The 21,076-nt window shown below is 36.1% G+C and overlaps 1 protein-coding gene across 2 annotated transcripts in view; it reads right to left on the bottom strand.

The window, feature by feature from the left end:
- Positions 1-28: 28 nt before the first annotated feature.
- LOC121725407 (NADP-dependent malic enzyme-like) overlaps positions 29-21,076 on the bottom strand; it is a 33,984-nt gene continuing 12,936 nt past the window's right edge. Inside the window, exons 1-12 of one of the 2 annotated variants that reach the window (XM_042112373.1) lie at positions 20,597-20,838; positions 17,256-17,463; positions 5,325-5,483; positions 4,867-5,048; positions 4,225-4,385; positions 3,619-3,823; positions 3,225-3,351; positions 2,606-2,831; positions 2,066-2,208; positions 1,314-1,487; positions 766-889; positions 29-441 (exon numbers count right to left, since the gene is read on the bottom strand). In XM_042112373.1, coding sequence (XP_041968307.1) covers positions 305-441; positions 766-889; positions 1,314-1,487; positions 2,066-2,208; positions 2,606-2,831; positions 3,225-3,351; positions 3,619-3,823; positions 4,225-4,385; positions 4,867-5,048; positions 5,325-5,483; positions 17,256-17,463; positions 20,597-20,679 — 1,929 coding nt within the window. In that variant the 5' untranslated portion in view covers positions 20,680-20,838 and the 3' untranslated portion in view covers positions 29-304. Of the gene's footprint in view, positions 442-765; positions 890-1,313; positions 1,488-2,065; positions 2,209-2,605; positions 2,832-3,224; positions 3,352-3,618; positions 3,824-4,224; positions 4,386-4,866; positions 5,049-5,324; positions 5,484-17,255; positions 17,464-20,596; positions 20,839-21,076 lie in introns of those variants that run through there. The other variant, XM_042112374.1, reaches the window with a different exon arrangement.

Raw genomic sequence — 21,076 nt, 5'->3', positions numbered from 1 at the left:
AAAGTGATCAAAATTTTAAACAACGGTAGTTGATAAACGACTTTAATAATAGGGAACAAGGTTCAAAATCATTTGAACATATTTAGCAGAATCCGTCTAGTATTCAGATACTTTCCGTTCAAAGTTATTTCAACTCCAAGATTGTTGAAAGTATTCCTTGTCACGTTTGCATAGATTTGAGATGGGCATTTCCCTGATATTGACGGGCGTTTATCCATCCATATGGTAAAATGCCCAGGCGTTTTTGGACATTATTGGGCACTCAACTTGGAGGTGATATATCTTTAAACGTTTGTCTGTCGGTTTACATTTGTTGTACATGGGGCCCGTCCTCTGGCCAGGAGTAGACGGGCGGGACGGCAGAGCCGTAGTGCACGTCGTACATCTGCGCGCGGATAAACGCTTCAGCGTCCAGCGGCTGCGGCTGGACTGACGCTTTACCTGTATAATAAAGGTTTTATTATAACTATATAACTATTATAACTTGATGATGGAAAATTTGACTCGTATTCGGCAACTTATCTGTGGACTGTGCGACAGACAATAAACGTTGATCACGCCTTGCAATGATCAATAACAGCTCGGTAAGTTTCCACAAAGGTCGAAAGGGGCTTATGAGTTATGAATCACTGTAACTTATGCTTGAAACTCCGTTGTGTACTAATTTTTTGAATATCGCGCAGAGTTTTTCCTCGATATTAAAACTAAATGGATGGAAGTAGACTGGTTAACAAAGCGAATGTAATATTATTATGAGTCACTCACCGGTCTTGTATGCGTGTTCGACGATCTTCTTGGCGATCTTGACGGAGCAGTTCTGTATGTCCTCAAGCGGTGGGTACATGCTGCCCTGGTCCAGGTCCTTCTGGCACACGATCTCAGCCAGGGCCTGACAAAAATAGATATCGTTTAATGATACAATATGCAGTAACTTGAGACAGATACCTGGATACAACACTTTGAAAATGTATTTATTGTAAACTAACGAGCAACAAGCATAAACCTAAGAGAAGAGGTTTGTACAGGCTAAAATTAATAATATTTTATGGGGACAATATCTTAGTTAAATCCCTCCATAAATAATGATAGCCACTACTTATAAAACGCAACCGCCTTACTAATAAAAATATTTACACAATGCTAAACAATGTTTTATACTAAACAAAGTTTTGTCCTTATTTAATACATTAAAAACCAGCTTCACCGACAAAGACAAAACATAACCTCAATCATTTTGTAACATTTTCTATAGTAAGATCTTATATGCATAACTTCTGTATACACACTGTGCACTGTAGTACCACGTGACGTACCTCAGCGGCAAGCAGCATGAAGTCCTCGGTGATGTCGACGATGCCGGCGCAGATGATGCCGAGCGCGAGGCCGGGGAAGATGTAGGAGTTGTTGCCCTGCCCCGGCCGCAACACGCGCCCGTCCTTCGTGCGGTACTCCGGGAACGGCGAGCCAGATGCGAAGATGGCGCGCTCCTGAGGGAGCAGTCGGGTGTTTAGATTTCGTAAGGCGTTTGATAAGTTAATAGTTTGAGTATTGCTGTCGTATATGCCTCAGTGGTCCATTAATTTTGTGTGTGTACGCTTGGGGAAACCAATAACTATGACAATGACTAATGAGTCTCTCGCACGAGAGACTTAACAAGCACACGATTTTTTTTACGAAATTAACTTTATCACAATTTAATAATTAGTATGTAACGACTAACGAGGATAAGTAAGTCAACATATTCTCATTAAAACATCCAGTAGGTAAATGCAATTAAAATAATAATTACACTTACGAAACGTACCTAATTTTAAAAGCGAAAGACAAAAACAAAATATAATTCGACATCACCATTACGCAATCTTGTAATACTTTTTTCCTGGTGCAATTAATATTATTTAAATCGTAATAAACTTTATTATTTTTATTTCAAACAAAATATGATATTATATTAAGCTACTTTCTGGAAGCCTGTTCAAACGATAACACAAAAGGCCCATATTTCTAAGGCCCAATTGTATCAGTCTCAAGTCTTCAAATCTTTATTCTATCATTAAAATCTAACCTCAGTGTTGGAGTAGGCGTCTTCAGCTGTGCACTCGGCCTTGCTGGTGGGGTTAGAGAGCGCGAACACGACGGGCCGCTCGTGCGCCGCCGCCACTGACTGCAGGATGGCCGGCGTGAACGCGCCCGCCACCGCCGCAGCACCTGAAGATTGTGAAACTAATTTTATATGGATTCTCGTGCGAGAAATTACAGCGTTTGATAGACTTTGGAGTTTGGATCAATTCACATTGCAACGTCGTCAAGCTCGCGATTCATTTTTAAGTGATCCATTAAAATATGGAACAGCAAGCAGGCAAGGTAGCAAAATGCATTGCAATGCCGTGCGACGTTTAAATGTGAACTTACCGGCCCACATTAGGGCACACTTGCGCCTACTAAAGATGTTATTAACACAAAGACTGCCTTAAATCCCAACGAATTCAACCAAAAAAAAAATATTAACTACAGAACTACGTAGATAATAAGTAATTCAATTAAATAAAATTACAATTTAATCTTACCTATTAAAAATTAATTAAAATTTAATAATCTCACTCACCGATAAGCACCGACGGTTTGGCGACGTCGACGACTTCGGCGAGGGTGCTTATGGGCGCGCGGTCCTTGGCCAGTTTGAGCTTGTGCTCGTTGAGGCCGCCCTCCGGCCTGTCCTTCACTATCAGCCCCTTGGAGTCCACCATCCAGATCTTGTCACGCGCCTCCGCGTCCGACGTGCCCTCCGCCTTCATCGCCATCACGCACAGCTCCGCGATCCCCAGAGATGCCTAGCAAATATTAGTTTATTTTTTAGCAAAAAAATGACGAAGTACCTACCTATGTTTAAATATGTTTCAAGTGTCAGCCAAATACTAAAATCAAAAATATGCTTAATCCATATTATTATGAGATATATAATACCTTTCGACCCTTTCATTTCGTTGAGCAGTGGACTAGAAGGTAGGAGGGTTCCTAACTTTAATTTGAAATTCAGTAATTGTTCACATACTACACGACTTACTCGCGCTCGTCTGATGTTAATCTTGTTATAATATTATGCTTTGCTCCTTTTCTATATTCAAAGAACGAAAACATGATATTTAACCGAATAAGATTAAATTTAATCCAGACAAGCGCAAACGGGCTTAACTAGAATACTTATATCAGTAATGATTCCCTACCTCCCCGGCGCCCTGGAACACGATGACGTTGTCAGAGAGTCTCTTCTTGGTGATGCGCAGGCTGGCCAGCAGACCTGCCACCGCCACCGCCGCCGTGCCCTGGATGTCGTCGTTGAACGTGCAGTATCTGGGGAAAGACAAGTAAGGGTAGGTCCAGTTTTTATCTGCAATGATTTACCAGATATTATGAGACATGATCGACTAATCATTATATGAAGCTTATAACTTTATCTTGTAAGTATAGAGATAGATTTTAGACTGTGTTGGCACCAAGTAGCTGTATGCAAACAAAGGCCATGCAATCAACTTAAGAGAGATACAAGAATTTACCATTAGTCAATCTCTATGTCAACTGCTTCTTAGGTCCCATAAGTCGTTAACCTATTATACTCACTTTCCACGGTACTTCTCCAGCAGCCTGAACGCGTTGGCGTTGCCGAAGTCCTCGAACTGTATGAGACAGTTCTGTCCGAAGCGGCGGACGACCGCCTTCATGAACTCGTCAATGAACTCGTCGTACTGCGCGCCGCGCACGCGCCGCTGACGCAGACCGATGTACAGCGGGTCGTCCAACATGGTTTGGCTGTTGGTGCCCACGTCTGGAAAATTAGATTCCAAGTTTAAATGCCAGTCCAAAGCCTAGAAATATCGCCATGGAGTTTTGTAACATGTAAATAGAGGTACGGGGTAGACAGTGTTTACTGTATCATATTATCCAAATTGCAAAAGCATTACAACATCAAAAGACACCAGGGAATAGTCGGATAGTCAGTAAATTTTTTGGATTGACGTCCATTCCGTCCATAATCACGTAATTTAAAAATAAACTTATCGACATGATTTCACTCGTCCAATATGCAACCCAACGCATCATCAGATTCATATGTACGTTTCATTTTTCTCTCGACGTTGAACACAACGACGCGATCCAATATCACTCATACCGTCATACGTCAGATAACGATGTCGTTAACTCCCCAACCATCACCACGTCACTCACCCAGCGTGATGGGCAGGCACTGGTGCGGCTTGATGCCGGCGAGCGCGGTGTAAAGCGCCAGCTTGCCGACGGGGATGCCCATGCCGCACGCGCCCAGGTCGCCCAGACCCAGGATGCGCTCGCCGTCCGTCACCACTATCGCGCGGACGTCGGTTTCTGGCCTGCAATGCCGAAAATGAATACTATGGATGTATACAGTTTTGTTTTCTGGCACTCTCTTTGTGTGCCGATCAACTTTCCTGGACCTTGGCGCTGCATTAGCACTGTAGCAATGTAAGGTGTGATATTTTAGTCCAGTCCAGTATGCTTAGCATGGCCACAGTGCCCACAGTAGAATTGCGAAAGACTAGAAACGCTGACAGTTTGTGCGGACAAACTGACACATTTCCTTTGTTAATCCATCACTTTGTCTACTTTACTGCAAGAATAAACCTTTCTATGGTGAGCATGCTAAGCCTGCAATATCTATTAAATGCCGTCCGAGTACGGAAATCTAGTGACGCTGACACCCGCTACGGTAAATCTGCACTATTTTCTGGATAACTGGATTACTTATATGATACACAAACAGCTTGCAACAAAAGCATTATTGTTCTAGCATCTACAATTACTAGCTACATAAGCTTAATGTTAGAAACGTACCAGTTCTTGAGTATGTCATAGACGTGTCCCTTGTCGTTGATGGTGATGAAGAGTCCGCGCGGTCTGCGGTAGACCAGGCCGTACTTCTGGCAGGCGAGCCCCACGGTTGGCGTGTACACGACGGGCATCAGGTCCGCCACGTTCTCGCCGATGAAGCGGTAGAAAAGGTGCTCGTTACGGTCCTGAAAAAGAAATAGATCAAGGTCTGAAGAGGTTCACCTAGCTACACGCCCGAACCGCTGCACCGATTTTGCTGAAATTTTGTATGGAGATACTTTGAGTCCCGGGAAAGGACATAGCTGGATACTTTTTATACCGGAAAAATGTACGGTTCCCGTGCGATAAAAAAGTTTTGGCGCAACAAAGTTGCGAGCGTCATCTTGTCAAAATATAAATTGTCTTGGTTGGATATCATTCAGTATGGTTGTTATTTTTTGAAAGTTTGTCTGTTTCCTTACCAGCAATCCCATCAGGTAGATGTACTTGTTGAGTGGGTCCTCGTACCGCTCGATGGAGAGCTTGCACAGCTGCACCTGCTCCTCCTGCGACTTGACACGGGGCGGCAGCAGGCCGTGGATGCCCATGACTTGGCGCTCCTCGATCGTGAACGCCATACCCTGGGGGGAGAATGTTACATTAGATAGAGCAAGAGGCTAAAACGAAAAAATACGGAGATCATACCTAGTTTTTGATGGGCGCGGAGCAAGGAGGACTTTGAAACATTCATCCATGGCTTATTCATTTACGTTGGAAAAACATAACATTGCATTCTCGTTTCTGCGGGTATGAGATAGGAGCACAATGGCAGATTTAATTTCCACGTACTCCACGACCAGACTATACCGCGGGTAATCTCGAAATCTTGCTGATTGCATGCATGCAATCTGTATCATAATTCTTAACCCGTGAATTATAAATTCTAAATTTATATTTATAATAGATAATTTAAAATATGAAATGTAACCGCATGTTGGTCCGCGTAGCTCCTCGACCCACAAATATTTATCTACTCATTCGAATTGCAAACGAAACTCGGCCGAAATGTTAATTAAACGCCAACACAAACTATTTCAGATTTTAACTGTAACAGTTTAGAACATTACTTTTGTAATATAACTATTGTAATAAGGTACATAAAGAACGACTCTTACGTCAAGTTCAATATCTACTAAATCAAAAGTGGGCGTCCGTCATTTCGCAAATAAAATACTGAAGAATAATTAATTACTTAAATTATAATTTTTGATAACAAAAATAATTAAGAAGAGATCTTCTTAATTATTATTGTTATCAAAAATTATAATTTAATGGTTAGGTAATCATTAACATTATGCATAACGGAAGTAAGCTTATTTCATTCTACGCAAGTTTTAAAGTAGAGTCTTTTATTATGAGAATGTGGGCTCCATTAAATGAATAGTATGTAAGCGATTTCTAAAGTGTCGATTTTATAATTCATTTTTATACTTGAAAATAAGCCCCGAATTGTTTCATTTTCTTAAATTAGATACTACATTATATTTCCGAGAATTCGATCTGAGCAAAAACACGATATCTTAAAATTTTCTCGATGGAAAAAAATCACAAAGATGCATCTAATTTTCACGAATTTCTCATTTATTGCCATAACCGTGCATTGAACTAAGTTAATATTTTAACACATTGTATAAAATTCTATCATTGAGCGAGCGACCTAGCGGATTTTTAAAATGTTGTATATTTATCGAGTTATTGAGAAAAAATTAATTTGGCGATGAATCCGCGTCGTCCTTTTTACCTGGCATATAAATGACGGGCGTGAGTGTGAAGAGAGAAGGACGATGTTTGATTTTTGGGGTAGTCGCCCTCTTAACAGAAAATAAAAGTTAAGAATTAGCGAGTTGTCAGCTGAGCGTGACGTCACAAGGCGCTTGCTCGACCTTCACTTCTGATTTTGTTTGGCTCAGCCATAGCTGACATGCACACATGAGGCAGCAAAAAATAATTATTGTTATCAAACAAAACAGTTGGTCCACCGTCACGTGAGAATATTTTGAAGACTGATTTTAGGCTAGACATAGTTAAAAATAGTTATCATATTTTAGATTAAAAATTATTATTATGACAGATTAAATAAATGTTAATATTAAAATGTTCTTTTAATAATTCTCTCCAAGTAGACGTTGTATACTACGAAAACTAATTACTTGGGTAAGCTAGCTCTAGAAACGAGTAGGTTGTAGGTACCATATCAAATTTCGGGAGGTGTGGCGAATGCGTGACGATAACATCCGCGCCACACTCCGCCAATTTGCAAGTGGCCGCTATAATACGACTTACGTAGTAATTACATACAGGTAATTCAATAGCAAAAACACGCATACTTGTACAAATACCAATATGTCATGATTGTCATGAATCATGATTGTTGTGAGTCGGAAATGTGTGCAAATCTGGGAACTACATTTATTATAGCAAATGTAATGTTTAGTTTGATCTAAGTATTTAATTATTTTTTGAATGTTTATAAGAATTACTATTTACAAGCTTATAAGTAGAGAACGCAACGTAGGATAAAAAAAATATAGAGGTCAGATCGGATGCATCATGCAAGTCACCGTTACTTCGATCTCTATTCCCAGCAGCTGCAGCAGCAGGCAGCAACCCTTTTAAAGTTTGTGGCTTCTACAATGGCAACCATATCCTACTAATCTACACTACTATTATAAAGAGGAAAGATTTGATTTTTTGTTTGTTTGTTTGTTTGAGTCGAATAGGCTCCGAAACTACTGGACCGATTTGAAAAATTCTTTTACCATTGGAATCCTGCATTATTTCTGCTGAACATAGGCTAATTTTTATTTTGGAAAAATATAAGGTTCCGTAAGATATTTGGGATTTTCGGACGCAAGGTTTAAAAAATCAACCAGAAAAGTTACTTATTTTGCGTACGCTGCCTAAACTATAAAAGATAGAGGCATAAAATGTTCTAAGTAATTATACATCTTTTAAATATCTACAAAAAAGTCCGCGACACACTATACCTATCTATGTTGAGTGAGGCACAATAACCATTTTTTTATTAAAAAATCTAGAATTTTTTTTGGACTATATTTAAATGCGTTTATTTAAATCATGCTATTGACCCTTATCAAAATAAATTATTTCATCACTAAGTACAGTTAATGTAGATAATATTTGGTCTTTGAATGATTAAAATTGGACGTTTGGTTTTAATGTTATGGCGAAATTAAAATATTACGATTTCTGCTGCACGTTGCGAATTGGGCGTCAAGGCGCGATGCGCGGGTGTGCGTGCGGTAGGGGAGAGATTTAATTATCAGTGCCACAGACTCGCCCGGAGAGTCCACGTAAATATTACCTCGATCGTGGGAATCGCAGACACAATAGATTTTCAATAGTTATGCGACAGCCGGGTGCTGTTTTATTGATTTGATATAGACTATCGTGCTTCATTATTATAATCCTAATTTCAAAAAAGCTTTAAAAGTTATGACTACGAAAGTAATATTTTTAGAACTTTTTAAAATAAGTTTTGAATGACTATTATTTTTGATTGCTATTATAATTAATTAATTTCTTTAACAATAAATCTCCAATAGCGGCAGCCGGCTGCCAGCATAACAATTGAAGATCTATTGTGTCTGCGATACCCACGATGCCGATGCACGATGGAAGTATTAATGCATATTTTTTAATCCACACTATTTCTGCTGAATATAGGCTATATTTAATGAGAGAAAAAAGGGAACCGTATTAAGTGTTAATAATTGTGTGAAAAATCTACCAAAATATTCCTGCTTGCTTATGCTTTATAAATTATAGACTATACTTACTTATCGCAAAGTGATGTACTATAGTCTTATAGAGGACATTAATATCAACGTAAAAGTCCGCGATATCGTATGTCTGACTACTACAATTATTATTATCTTACAATAACTACTTTTTAATCTAAAAATATGCAATAGTAACGTTGCGCTGGTACAAACCATGCCAAACTACTTATCAGCAGGTATTAGTACTTACCAGATTTAATAATCTATACTTAATATTATAAATGCGAAAGTATCTCTGTCTGTCTGTCTGTCTGTCTGTCTGTCTGTCTGTCTGTCTGTCTCGCTTTCACGCCAAAACTACCGAACCGATTGTAATGAAATTTTGTATACAGATAGTCTAAAGCCTGAGAAAGGACATAGGCTACTTTTTACTGGAAAAAAAGGTTGTAAGGGGGTGAAAATACGAAAATTTGTTCAAATTAAGTTAGTTCCAAAAATTCATACTAGATGGCGCCGTGCGTCTTTTACATCGCGCTAACGCTTGACTAACATCTTTCTATAAGAGGTGGTATCATCATACCTTCGAGTCCCGATTTATTTTCGATTGTTATTTCTTTTCTACGTTATTTAATAAGTCAGTACTTAATATTATAATATACATTATACAGTGACGTAACCTTAAACCTATCAATGATAAATAGTTTATGGGTAAAGTTAAGGGGGCTAAATAAGCTTTAAAATTTGGCATAATATATAAAGTTTAATTTTAAAAAAATGAAATATTATGTGCACACTGCACAGCTGTTTTGATTTAAGGGGTACCAGGGTTTTTTTTTATAAAAGCTTTTGACACAAATTTTGTTGACATCGCGCGCTATAAACTGAAATCCACGCGGACGAAGTCGCGGGCAACAGCTAGTAATATTATAAAGGCGAAAGTTTGTTTGGATGTATGGATGTGTGGATGTATGGATGTTTGTTACTCTTTCACGCAAAAACTACTGAACGGATTTTAATGAAACTTTACAATAATATAGCTTATACATCAGAATAACACATAGGCTACAATTTTAACCGACTTTCAAAATGGGGGAGGTGTTATGTTCGTTTTCTTATGTTCAACGATTACTCCGCCGTTTGTTAACCGATTTTCAAAATTTTTCTTTTAGTATATAGGGTATCATCCCAATTTGGTATTATATTCACAAAAGTGGTGATCTGATGAAGGACCCATAAGTAATCGAGGGAACTCCTCAAAATTTATAGGGAAACATGTGGTGACTTCGGTTTCGTGAAAAGTATTCTAAGCATATGCTAAGAACAAGTAAGATTTTGCACCGAGGTAGCTCCTGATTCTTTATAGATACAAGTTTGGGAGTTTCGGCGTTGTTTTAAGAACAGAAAGCATATGCTACTATGCAAATTACATTCATCATCATCATCATCATCATCATAACTACCATATTATACCATGCATCGTCCCATGGTTATGACTTATGAGCCTATAATGACCCTGTTATTGGTACTTTTCATAGTCTTTTAGATCGAGACTCGAGTTTGTCAAGCGATAATTAAAAAAAAATCTATACCTACCTAATGTTATAAACCTGAAGAGTATGTTTGCTTGAACGCGTTAATCTCAGGAACTACAGGTCCGATTTAAAAACTTATTTCACTTTTAGATAGCTCATTTATCGAGTAAGACTATAGGCTAAATATTATCACGCTAAGACTAATACGACCGAAGAAACTCAGGAAAATGTGGGAAAAACGGAGGAAATAAAAGAAATTACCAACTACTGGAGCAATTTTTATAGCAATATTAAGCACAGATATAGAGTAGACCAAGTGAAGGGAGTAGGGACATAAGCTATTTTTTATGGGAAAATGTACGGTTTCTGAAAAAATCCTAATTAACGCGGGCGAAGCCGCGCGGGACATCTAGTAGTATTATAATAATATAATATAGCAGTAGGTAGAGCAATAAGCATAGTACCCTCGAGTCGTATGACGCCAGACAGTCCGGCACCGAGTACAGCTCCCGCCGCGGAGTCAGCTGCCACCAGTCTCTTTCCATACTTCCTTTATTAATATAGTATTGAGTATTCTATCTTCTTCGCGACCTCCAAAGGAGGCGGTATATATTCGGATTTTTGTTATTTATTGCTCCTCCTTTAAAGGGACTTCCAACAAAAGAGCGACTATATCTTCAATTTCGTTTTTTTATGGACAATTTATTCTAAATTTAATAAATGTCACTCAAAAAACGGCTCGGGCTTTTCCAATTTTCCGGTCTAGCGACGTGCGAGAATGTCGTGTATTCATTTTATTGGGTCCTGAAACTCCTTACACGACTGACGGCCAGAAGGCCACTAATATTAAGTTTATTATTATTTCATATCGTTCGCAGAGTAATTTAATAAATACTCTGTCATATTATCTTAAATCGTGAGAGAAATACCATTGAGAAATAATTTATTAGTTTCAGACTTCAGTAGCCAGTACCTAGGTAGGACATTGCGATATTTTATACAACCTACACATGACCGTACGACAGTAGTCACAATGCTAACCTGTTAATCAATAACGCCGCACCTGCACTAAGACATAGCCAGGGGCTCCCAATCTTTTAAGCTTGTCATAGACGATTAAGTAGAGTATTTTAGCTCTCGATTAAACTGCCAGTTAGCAATTTAAATTTAAATTAATTAATATAATAAGCGATTTTGATTGCGGTTAGGTTAATTGGCATATTTTGGCACAATTACACAAGCTGAATTTCATTTTGCTTTTACGTGTGTTGTTTTGCGACGCCCGCCCCTCGCTACTTTCGGTACCGAATAGACTAGAATTTAACAAGTAAAAGAATGGACAGACTGTCTAAAGAAATCTTCTGTTAGCAATTATTCTGGTCTTTTGCATTGCTAATTTGCCTATGCTCAGTCTAGACTCTAAAGCGTCACGACTCACGTCGGACCTTCGTCGCACACTTTGGGAATCCCTGTCCTGTTCTACCGAGGCTTCACGGTCGCACTACATGTTCTAATAGTTATGCTATATTTTATCAATTAAGTACTTCACTAATGATCATTTCATTAATTAAAAACATTTATAGCTTGATTTGAACCTACACCTGTATATTTCTCGTGTATCGCACAAAATAATATACATTCCTATCGTAGTCTATGATACAATATCTACAAGAACTGCCTTATTGTTCCATCCAATTGAGTTTAACAAGTCTATAAACCATCTCTCAATTCAATACTAGATTCTAAATGCGATAGACAGCTCAAGATAAATTGCAATCCAGGAAGTATTTTATGCATGCGCTTCTGGCACACAAATTAAATATTGCAACTACTGTCTGCAGAAATATAATACTCGTAATTGGTGAAGTGCGAGTCGGACTCGCGCACGAAGGGTTCCGTACCATTATGAAGCAAAATTAGGCCAAAATTGTGTTTTATGTATGGGACCACCCCTTAATTTTTTATTTTATTTTAATATTATTATTAAATATTAAAGTACACATGCAACTAAAGACTTTGTGAAAAATTCAAGTACCTACCTGTTGCCATTATTGATATAGAGCAAAAAAGGTAAAAAAATCACGTTTGTTGTATGGTTTGTTTTATTTTGCTTTTAGTATTTGTTGTTATATCGGCAACAGAAATACATAATCTGTAAAAATTTCAACTCTCTAGCTATTACCGTTCTTGAGTTACAGCATGGAAACACACAGACAGACAGACAGACGGACAACTGACGGATAGACAAACAGACGGACAGACAACGAAGTCTGTCCCGTTTTTACTCTTTGGGTACGGGGCCCTAATAAAAATTAAAAAAACACGCAAATAAAATAAGTGCTGTTTAGAAGGTCATTGACCTAGCAGTGACACAAAGCTAATTAAAACAATATATTTTTAAGCAACACATAAATTTTACTACTTAATTACTACTTTATTCCCATTTATTCTACTCTATTCTTATTTATTTTCTTGCATATATTGACATTAATTTTGAAACACACAAAAATTACCTTCAATCAAATTGTAATTTCCTTATTGTTAATGACTAGAATATTGACGCGTGTTACACGCATCCCTGTGACTCGCTAGAAAACACTGAGTATCACATTTTTTTAGAAGCCAAAACTATGGTTCAAAATACTTTAAGAAGTTCTGCAGGAACCTTATAACTTTTATACATAATATAAGTAGGAGCAATTTAATATGAACAGTGCGGTTACTAATTTCAGTTTACGATTCGTCACTAACAATAACAAATTCAACAATGTCCATCAGGAAAACCCATTGGGAAAGTCAAGTTAATGTTAATGAGGTCTTCATGAGCAATTTCCTCAATGTCTTACTCTTATGGGATGTATGTAAAATCTAAGGCAAATGATATTATGTTTTGTTTACTTACCCTAAATATACATTTTTTTAGATATTATTTCTAATAAGATTTCTTAGTGCACTCTGTATTTAATTCAGAGTGTTGTAAGAATTAGGGTTCTAGTCATAATGACCCCTACGACTGTCAGCCAAACCGATGCAATTATGCAGATCACCTTGTAACGATAATGTAGGTCCTTCCTGACTCGTGCCTGTCAGTATCTACGTATTGATAAACTATCAAATACTACGTATCGAAGTCATAAAATAACTCTACATAAGTTGAGAGGTATTCACCCACACAATATAAAATATTTACCTACGCGGAACATTTCGGTTTTCCTATTTTATATTATATTACTAGCTGTCCCGGTGAACTTCGAATCACTTTAAAACCTTCCCTGGACTTCTACGAATATTTTAAGACTAAAATTAGCCCAATCCGTCCAGCCGTTTTTGAGTTTTAGCGTTACTAACACAATTGAAAATCCATTTTTATATATATAGAATATAGATATTAAAATCATGAGAATTTAAATATCTGTCTAAATATTTTCTTTTTTCAACTTGCACTGTTTAAACTAAATGTAAGCACAAAATATGACCGACACTTTTAACGTAGTTTTAAAAGCCGCAACACTTTATAACTAACTCAATTAGTACTTTAAAGTCATAAACAAGGCAAAATGCTGTAAATGTCTCACAAAATCACACTTATTACAGGAAAATCGAAGGAAAACTATGCAACTAACACTGTTATGTCACCATGGTGACGATAACACATAGTTTAACAGAAAATAGCCGGCTTTATTAAAAGATAAAACCACGGAGCTAATACAAAGGATAAAACCAATGGATAACTTTATCGGTCGGTCCTTCTCATAAACATAATCCCTGCAATTGTTATAATTTGCACGTGCTACCTCGCTAGCTTTATTAGGGTAAAGGTATTTTAGCTCTGCGTATTAAGTTTATCGAAATATTATGTAACTCGGTTTAATTAATACCAACCATTCCCTACGTAACAGCTGTCGATTTATATAAATATTAAGTAGCGATAGAAATAATATATAACGCACTTCCGCATAAAAATGTAGAGTTTGCAAATATTGTTTGAACTTCGCTATTCAACATACTTAATATCAAATGTCAATCTTTGGAAGTGGATATAAATGAATAGAAGAAAGGCGGTAATCTCTACAAAGGTAAATAATGTGGTAGGTACTCCAACAATATTATTAAAGTTGTTGTGACGCACACTGTATAGGTAGAGTATTGATTTGAGGAAGTCCGTGTCAACTTCCAAGCATCGCTATTTACGTTAACATTACGATCTTTACTTTGTTCTAACACTGCTTTACTTTTTTTAGGTCCGACAAGAAAATTGTTTTATTTAATTTAATTGATTGTATTGTAGGTTCTTGGCAGAAATTCATCTTCAACATTAATAATGAAACACGGTTTTAATGTAAAGTACATAAATATCTTAATTATTTATTTATAATATATTTATAATCTATTAATAATTTATTTTTTATATAGTTTTTTAGCGAAATACGACTGATTTCGGCAAAACACATGATGATGATTTTGTTGAAGAAAATTATTGATTTTTAATAGTAAAAGGCAATTAGGCTACCCGTAGGTTGATCCGTACCGTGATCTACCATTATTATTAATTTGCATGAACAGAAAAGTCGTATATAATATCCGTTTTGGTCTATGGAGCTGCGTTTTCGTATGTTTGTGTATGGTACATAGAGATTTTGAGCATAAAATGATTTTAAAATCTGCAAGCGAACAATCACAACAATCGATTTAAATTTTATCGTATAATATTACATTTTCCGCATCATCGGTGCGATAAGATACTGCACGCGCCACAGGTCTTAAAAATAAAATCGGTCAAGTGCGAGTTAGACTCGCGCACGAAGTGTTCCGTACCATAATAGAGTAAAAATAGGCTGAAAATTGTGTTTTTTGTATGGGAGCACCCCTTAGTTTTTTATTTTATATTAATATTATTATTGAATATTGAAGTACACATTATTTCATTTATTTAAATTTTACATTATTTCATTTATTTAAAACAAACAAAACTGAGTATTTCATGAATATTTCACGTGCCTATGTATTGCCGTTATTGATATCGAGCAAAAAATAGCAAAATATCACGTTTGTTGTATGGGAGCCCCCCATAAATATTTAATTTATTTTGTTTTTAGTATTTGTTGTTATAGCGTCAACAGACATACACAATCTGTGAAAATTCTAGCTATAGCGGTTCTTGAATTACAGCCTGGAGACACACAGACAGACAGACGGACAGACATCGAAGTCTTAGTGATAGGGTCTCGTTTTTACCCTTTGGGTACGGAACCCTAAAAACGATGAACAACCTATCTCCACTCGGCGCAAAAGTATAATCTTGTCAAGTCATTGCAAATAAACAATACATCCGAAAGTTATGACAACACGAAAACGAAGAGGCAGAATATTGGGTATAACCAAGAGTCAAGACTCGTTTAGTTTAAAAGTGAGTAACCATGTTGTAATAGTGGTATCACGACTTACAACATGACTCGTTAAAAATCGAGTGTTATGATTTTTTTATTCAAAGAGCATAATTATTATTATAGAGCTCCTGCGAAGGAGGACAATAATTGTATGCTCACAAGAATGAAAAGAAAGTTTTAGTTATGTAATGATTTTAAGATTTAATTTTCATTAAAATACAACAATTTTCCAGTAACAAACAGCCGAAATCCTTTATATTCTCATTTTCCTGACGTTTCAAACAATTTCAACCCTATAATGGTGTTCTTTTATTATTTAACTCTTGCTCTCAATTACACTTTTCAATTTTCTCTAAGAACAAGAAAGGTTTTTGTCAAATGTCACGGAGCTAATATAGAGCTATATTAGCTCCATGGTAAATGTGGAGGACCTAGAATAATTAAAGAGAAGAAGTTACTTCTTATAAACTGTAATGAAGCCATATTTTTCACCTATAAATGGTATTATTGTTTGTTGTTTTTCGCTCCCAAGGCCTAAAATATAGAGTCAGCAATTAGCTATGTAATGTCAACTGACAACTCTCTGGAAAATTAGATGTTGTCGTGATTTTGAATCTATCATACTTGAGTCGTTAATCGGTACCTAAAGGTACTTATTAAATATTTAAAACGTAAAAGGAATTTTATATTAATATAAATAATAATAATTCATTCATCACATTCTATGCATAATAATCTATTTCTAATGGTAAGTAATTACTGTTTCATTATGCATAGAAAAAATGTAATGCATTAATGTAATAATGGAAATGCATAAAATTTTCTTTAATAAGGTAAACATAATTAACAATAGGTTGGTAATTAGACCTATATATTTTATACACAACATTTGTAACATTATTATTATGCGTTTCAGTATGTACCTAACATAATATTTCGTTTCATTTAATTTTGATAAAAATGTGAACAAAACTATTAGTTATAAACCTTTGTGACATTTTGTTAATTTTTTATTGAAAATAAATGATTTTGATTATTAAGTTACCCACTCATTTGGTCAAGCTTTTTATTTTTATGGAAATCTAAACAACAAACAGACAAGGCAGTTCTAGCGTAGACCGATTGTTGTACGCTCTACTTTCGTTAGCTTTTTATGTTATGCAACCCTAAAAACTAGAACTTCAGCCAAGGCCCAAGGGTAAATAAGATCAATGAAATGAGGGTTGAGTTATGAGTAGTAGACGCTATATTATACGAGTATATTTTGTCCGAAATATTTTTCGGACAAAATATTATTATATTCGGTTATAAGTCTCGTATAATATTATTATATTCGGTTATAAGTACCTACATAACAAAACTGTGTTGATTTTCTCGAACTAAAGAATATAGTTTTAGAATTTTTTTTCTTGTAATATTTTGACTTTATTTTATAAATAAATGAAAATGGGATTACACGCCGATAAAATCAGCTGTTCAAGTGATCGAATATAACCTAGTCCATGAATGCTGTATATGAATATAGTACGTTTGTTTCTGCGTGAACTTTGGGCATGCACGTCATCGGACAAACAAAAATATGTAAACAGTGCATGTAAATCACTGAAGCTGTATTTCATTTGTTTTGTAACAGTGATATAACAGTGAAAGACTTCCTCGTTTTGATGTAGGTCCTACGACAACGCACTGACCTTGTTGAGTCCCGGGTGCTTGAGGCGGTCGAGGCCGGAGAGGCGGCTGTTGGCCTGGCCGTCGCCGGAGCCCCACACGCCGATGCGGTCGCGGTCCATGTCTGTGCTCTGTCGTCCGAACGCGGCGAGCGACTGTTTGACAGATGCGAGCGTCGCGCCGCTTTTATCGCGCGGCGCGGGGGGCGCTGCCGTCATCGCGGTCTCGCTCCTGGGAAAATGGGAAAATTTTCAGCTGTAATATGCTGACCGCACTAGCGGTTTCCGCGCCGCGATAACAGATGGCACTAGGCTGACGACCTCCCTATCTGTCCTAGTTGATCAAAAATTGATAGTAAAATAATTAATTGTTATTAAATTGTAGAAAAGTATAATAATTAATAGCTTTATAAATGTAATATTTTGATTAGTTGTAGAAATATTTGATGTTTTGAGTAAGTATTAATAATTATTAAATAATTATATTAATAGATATTAAAATTGTATACCTGCATGAAATTAGATTATCACTTTTGTAATTCAAACTCTTTTATTTAATATATATTTTTAATTAAATAATAATTGACTAAAAACAATACAAAATTGACTAAATTACTAAAAATGTAAATTGTTTGCGTGTTGTTTGCTTGAGCTTGCTTGCAACTTGCAAGTTTAATGACATAGAGAAAAATAAACAGACAAATTATGTTTTATGAAAAGCTGTCAGTTTGATGGCAATTATCCGGTATGGACTATGGTACCCATAGACTTAATATATACTGTCGTATAGGTTTATGATGGTACCTATATGTTTATTTTTCTCTATGATGGCAATAGAGACTATATTTCTATCAGTTAAAATTATGATTATTATTGTACTTTTTTATAAAATTACGGCATAAAATACTTTTCAAATATAATTAGCTTATTTCATTGACATAAGAAACAGGTTTAAACTTTAAGCCCGGTCGCACATTGTCCGAAATTTCTGATCAGAAACAGTTGAACGTCCGCGCTGTCTCTTACATTTTGTACTGAGCCGAGTGAGCTCGAACGCGCCGGAAGGATATTTCGGATAGTGTGCGGGGTGGCGGTCCAGGTTCCGGCGAAATTCAACTGTTTCTGATCAGAATTCGGACAATGTGCGGCCGGGCTAAAGGTCTTTGACTTAACTTCAGGAAGTTCAGCATGTAGAAAACTCTATCGTCGGATCTTAAGAGGGCGACTAACCCAAAAAATCAAACATGACGATGAAGGACGCTTCTCTCTTCACACTCACGCCCGTCTTTCATATGCCAGGTGAAAAAGGACGACGCGGATTCATCGCCAAATTAGTTTTTTCTCAATAACTCGATAAATAGAAAACACTTTAAAAATCTACTAGGTCGATCTCTCAATGATAGAATTTTATACAATGTGTTAAAATATTAACTTAGTTCAATGCACGGTTATGGCAATAAATGAAAAATTTGTGAAAATTAGATGCATCTTTGTGATTTTTTTCTATCGAGAAAATTTTAAGATATCGTGTTTTTGCTCAGATCGATGTCTCGGAAATATAATGTAGCATCTAATTTTAGAAAATGAAATAATTCGGGGATTATTTTCAAGTATAAAAATGAATTATAAAATCGACACTTAAGGGTTATAGTCGCCCCTTAAAGAAATTCAGAAGGTAGTTCTCTGTTCACCTGAAGTCTGAACTAGGAAGTGTAGAACGTAGGGCGAGAGTGGCGGTCAGAGGATCATCAGAACTTAAAGGAGTTAGGAATGTAGAGTTCGTACGTCGATCTGTGTATTCCAAATTCCAATAATTAATCGTCTAAGATCCAAAGCTCATAATACTTTTAAAAATCCCTATTTTTTAATGTATAATTATTATAAATTAAAAAGTCTCTATTTTTTAAATGTATTATGCATTGACATAAGAAATTGTTATTATAAGCTCTTGGATGGTGGGAAGTTCAGAGAGTTCAGAATGTAGAGCACAAAATAAAATTCTATATTTTTATTAACGTAACAAAAATACCTAGCAATACCGAAGAAATTGTTATGGAAATATATATCGACGTACTATTATACATAAGGTGGCATCATTATGTTATGGGGTATGAGGTTATCTGGCACCATAACACAATATTTACATAGTGAGGGTCGTGATGATTTGGCGATGACGCGGTAATTAGGAGAGGACTGTTATCAAGCTTAGCGATATGGTTTGAATAATAATTATAATGGCTCTTACACAATTAGCGGGTTACCGATCAGTTTCATTGAAATCAGGATTCAGGATTCAGAAGTCATTTTTATAGTATGTAAAATGAGCTATAGGTACACAAAGATACTCTCTATTCCTTTACTCTCATAACTTAATAGTCAATAGATATGTGTGGAGTGGATAATCCGACAACATCACAAGACTAAGGAGAAATCGGACGCAGAATACACTTTTTGCCATGCTTATCTTATTGCCATGCAGAGATCAATATCTTTCTAGTTCTTGTTAAGGTGACGCCGCGTTAAAGTAAAAAACCATGTTGGATATGTTTTAGATTGCTTGTTGTGTGTGTGAAAACCAGCAATGGAACAGCAAAAAATGGAAAGGGCGTAAGCGACAAAATGGTTTTTGTCACGTAATTTAAAAACATTTCATATAAGCTTTGGGCAAAATTAAAGTGTATGCTTGAACCAATCTACGTACAAATTTTGGAAGCTTAAATCACTCCCCTCTGTTGGCAGAATAGGAATCCCTTTTTTTACAGAGGTCTTTTTGATTGATTATTCTCAATTCTGTGTTATAAAAGTTGATCAATCGTATTATGCTATGGGTAATTCAAAGACAAAGACGTGATGAATACTGACAATGAACTTTGATTTCTTAGCTTAAGTCATTGCTGAAAAAATCGATATCGCTACAGCCAAATTATCAAGGCGTCGCCTTAATGTACTTGAATCAAAGCTTGCATTGCCTAACAAAACTTAAATAATAATCAACATTTTTTTATTCTCTTAAACGCAGAAATCCAACCAACGAATACAAGCAGCGAGGCAAACTTTTAAACCACTGGAGCAACGTTTGGTAATAGTTAGTCGTTCAGTAGAATGTTTTTGGAAAAAACGTCGAAAAAATTAAAGGCAATTAAAATTTTAATTTTATTGTTAAACAATGATTAAGATTGTAGGTAATTGTTCATAAAACTGTCGTAAATAATAATATCGTTGGTACTATTCACTTCCGGTACTTACGTTTTAGGTATATTATTTACGTTATTATTTCGTTTTTAAATGTAGCGATTTGTAAAATAATTATTAGGAAATACTTAAGTACTTTTAATTACTTTTGTAAAATAGAGGAGGATACTTACAGTTTGTGTTTTAGTCCAGGCGCACCATTCGTCTGTGTGCCTATGTGTCCGTTAGACTTGGTTTTCCGACTAAACAAATCCATATTTAAAAAATAAAGAGATCCTAAGTATCACAGTAATAACTAAAAATATATGTTTAAAAAGTTAAATTTCAGTAATGGAATTATAAGTTTAAATTATAAATTGGAATCATTTGAACGGTTTGAGAAAGTCATCTAGAGCTGGCGGGCTCCTAATGACGACTGAAGGACGGAAGATGCGATCGGATTTATAATGAGCAATGACTATCACGCCACTGGCACTAAGTATATGTAATTAAACGATTACCAAACAGCCGGCAGGTCGGCGATCTAAGCCCTCGACCACGCTGGAGTTTAGACAAGTACGTGATCGCTATTTCATTGATTTAACTTTCAATTGTAATACATTTACGGCAAATTGGGTTAAAGTGTCTAATATTATGATTTAAGTATTAAATAT

The sequence above is a fragment of the Aricia agestis genome, chromosome 3, assembly GCF_905147365.1.
Source record: "Aricia agestis chromosome 3, ilAriAges1.1, whole genome shotgun sequence".
Lineage (NCBI taxonomy): Eukaryota > Metazoa > Arthropoda > Insecta > Lepidoptera > Lycaenidae > Aricia > Aricia agestis.
The sequence above is the reverse complement of the archived record's forward strand: the minus strand, read 5'-3'. Positions and strand labels throughout refer to the sequence as shown.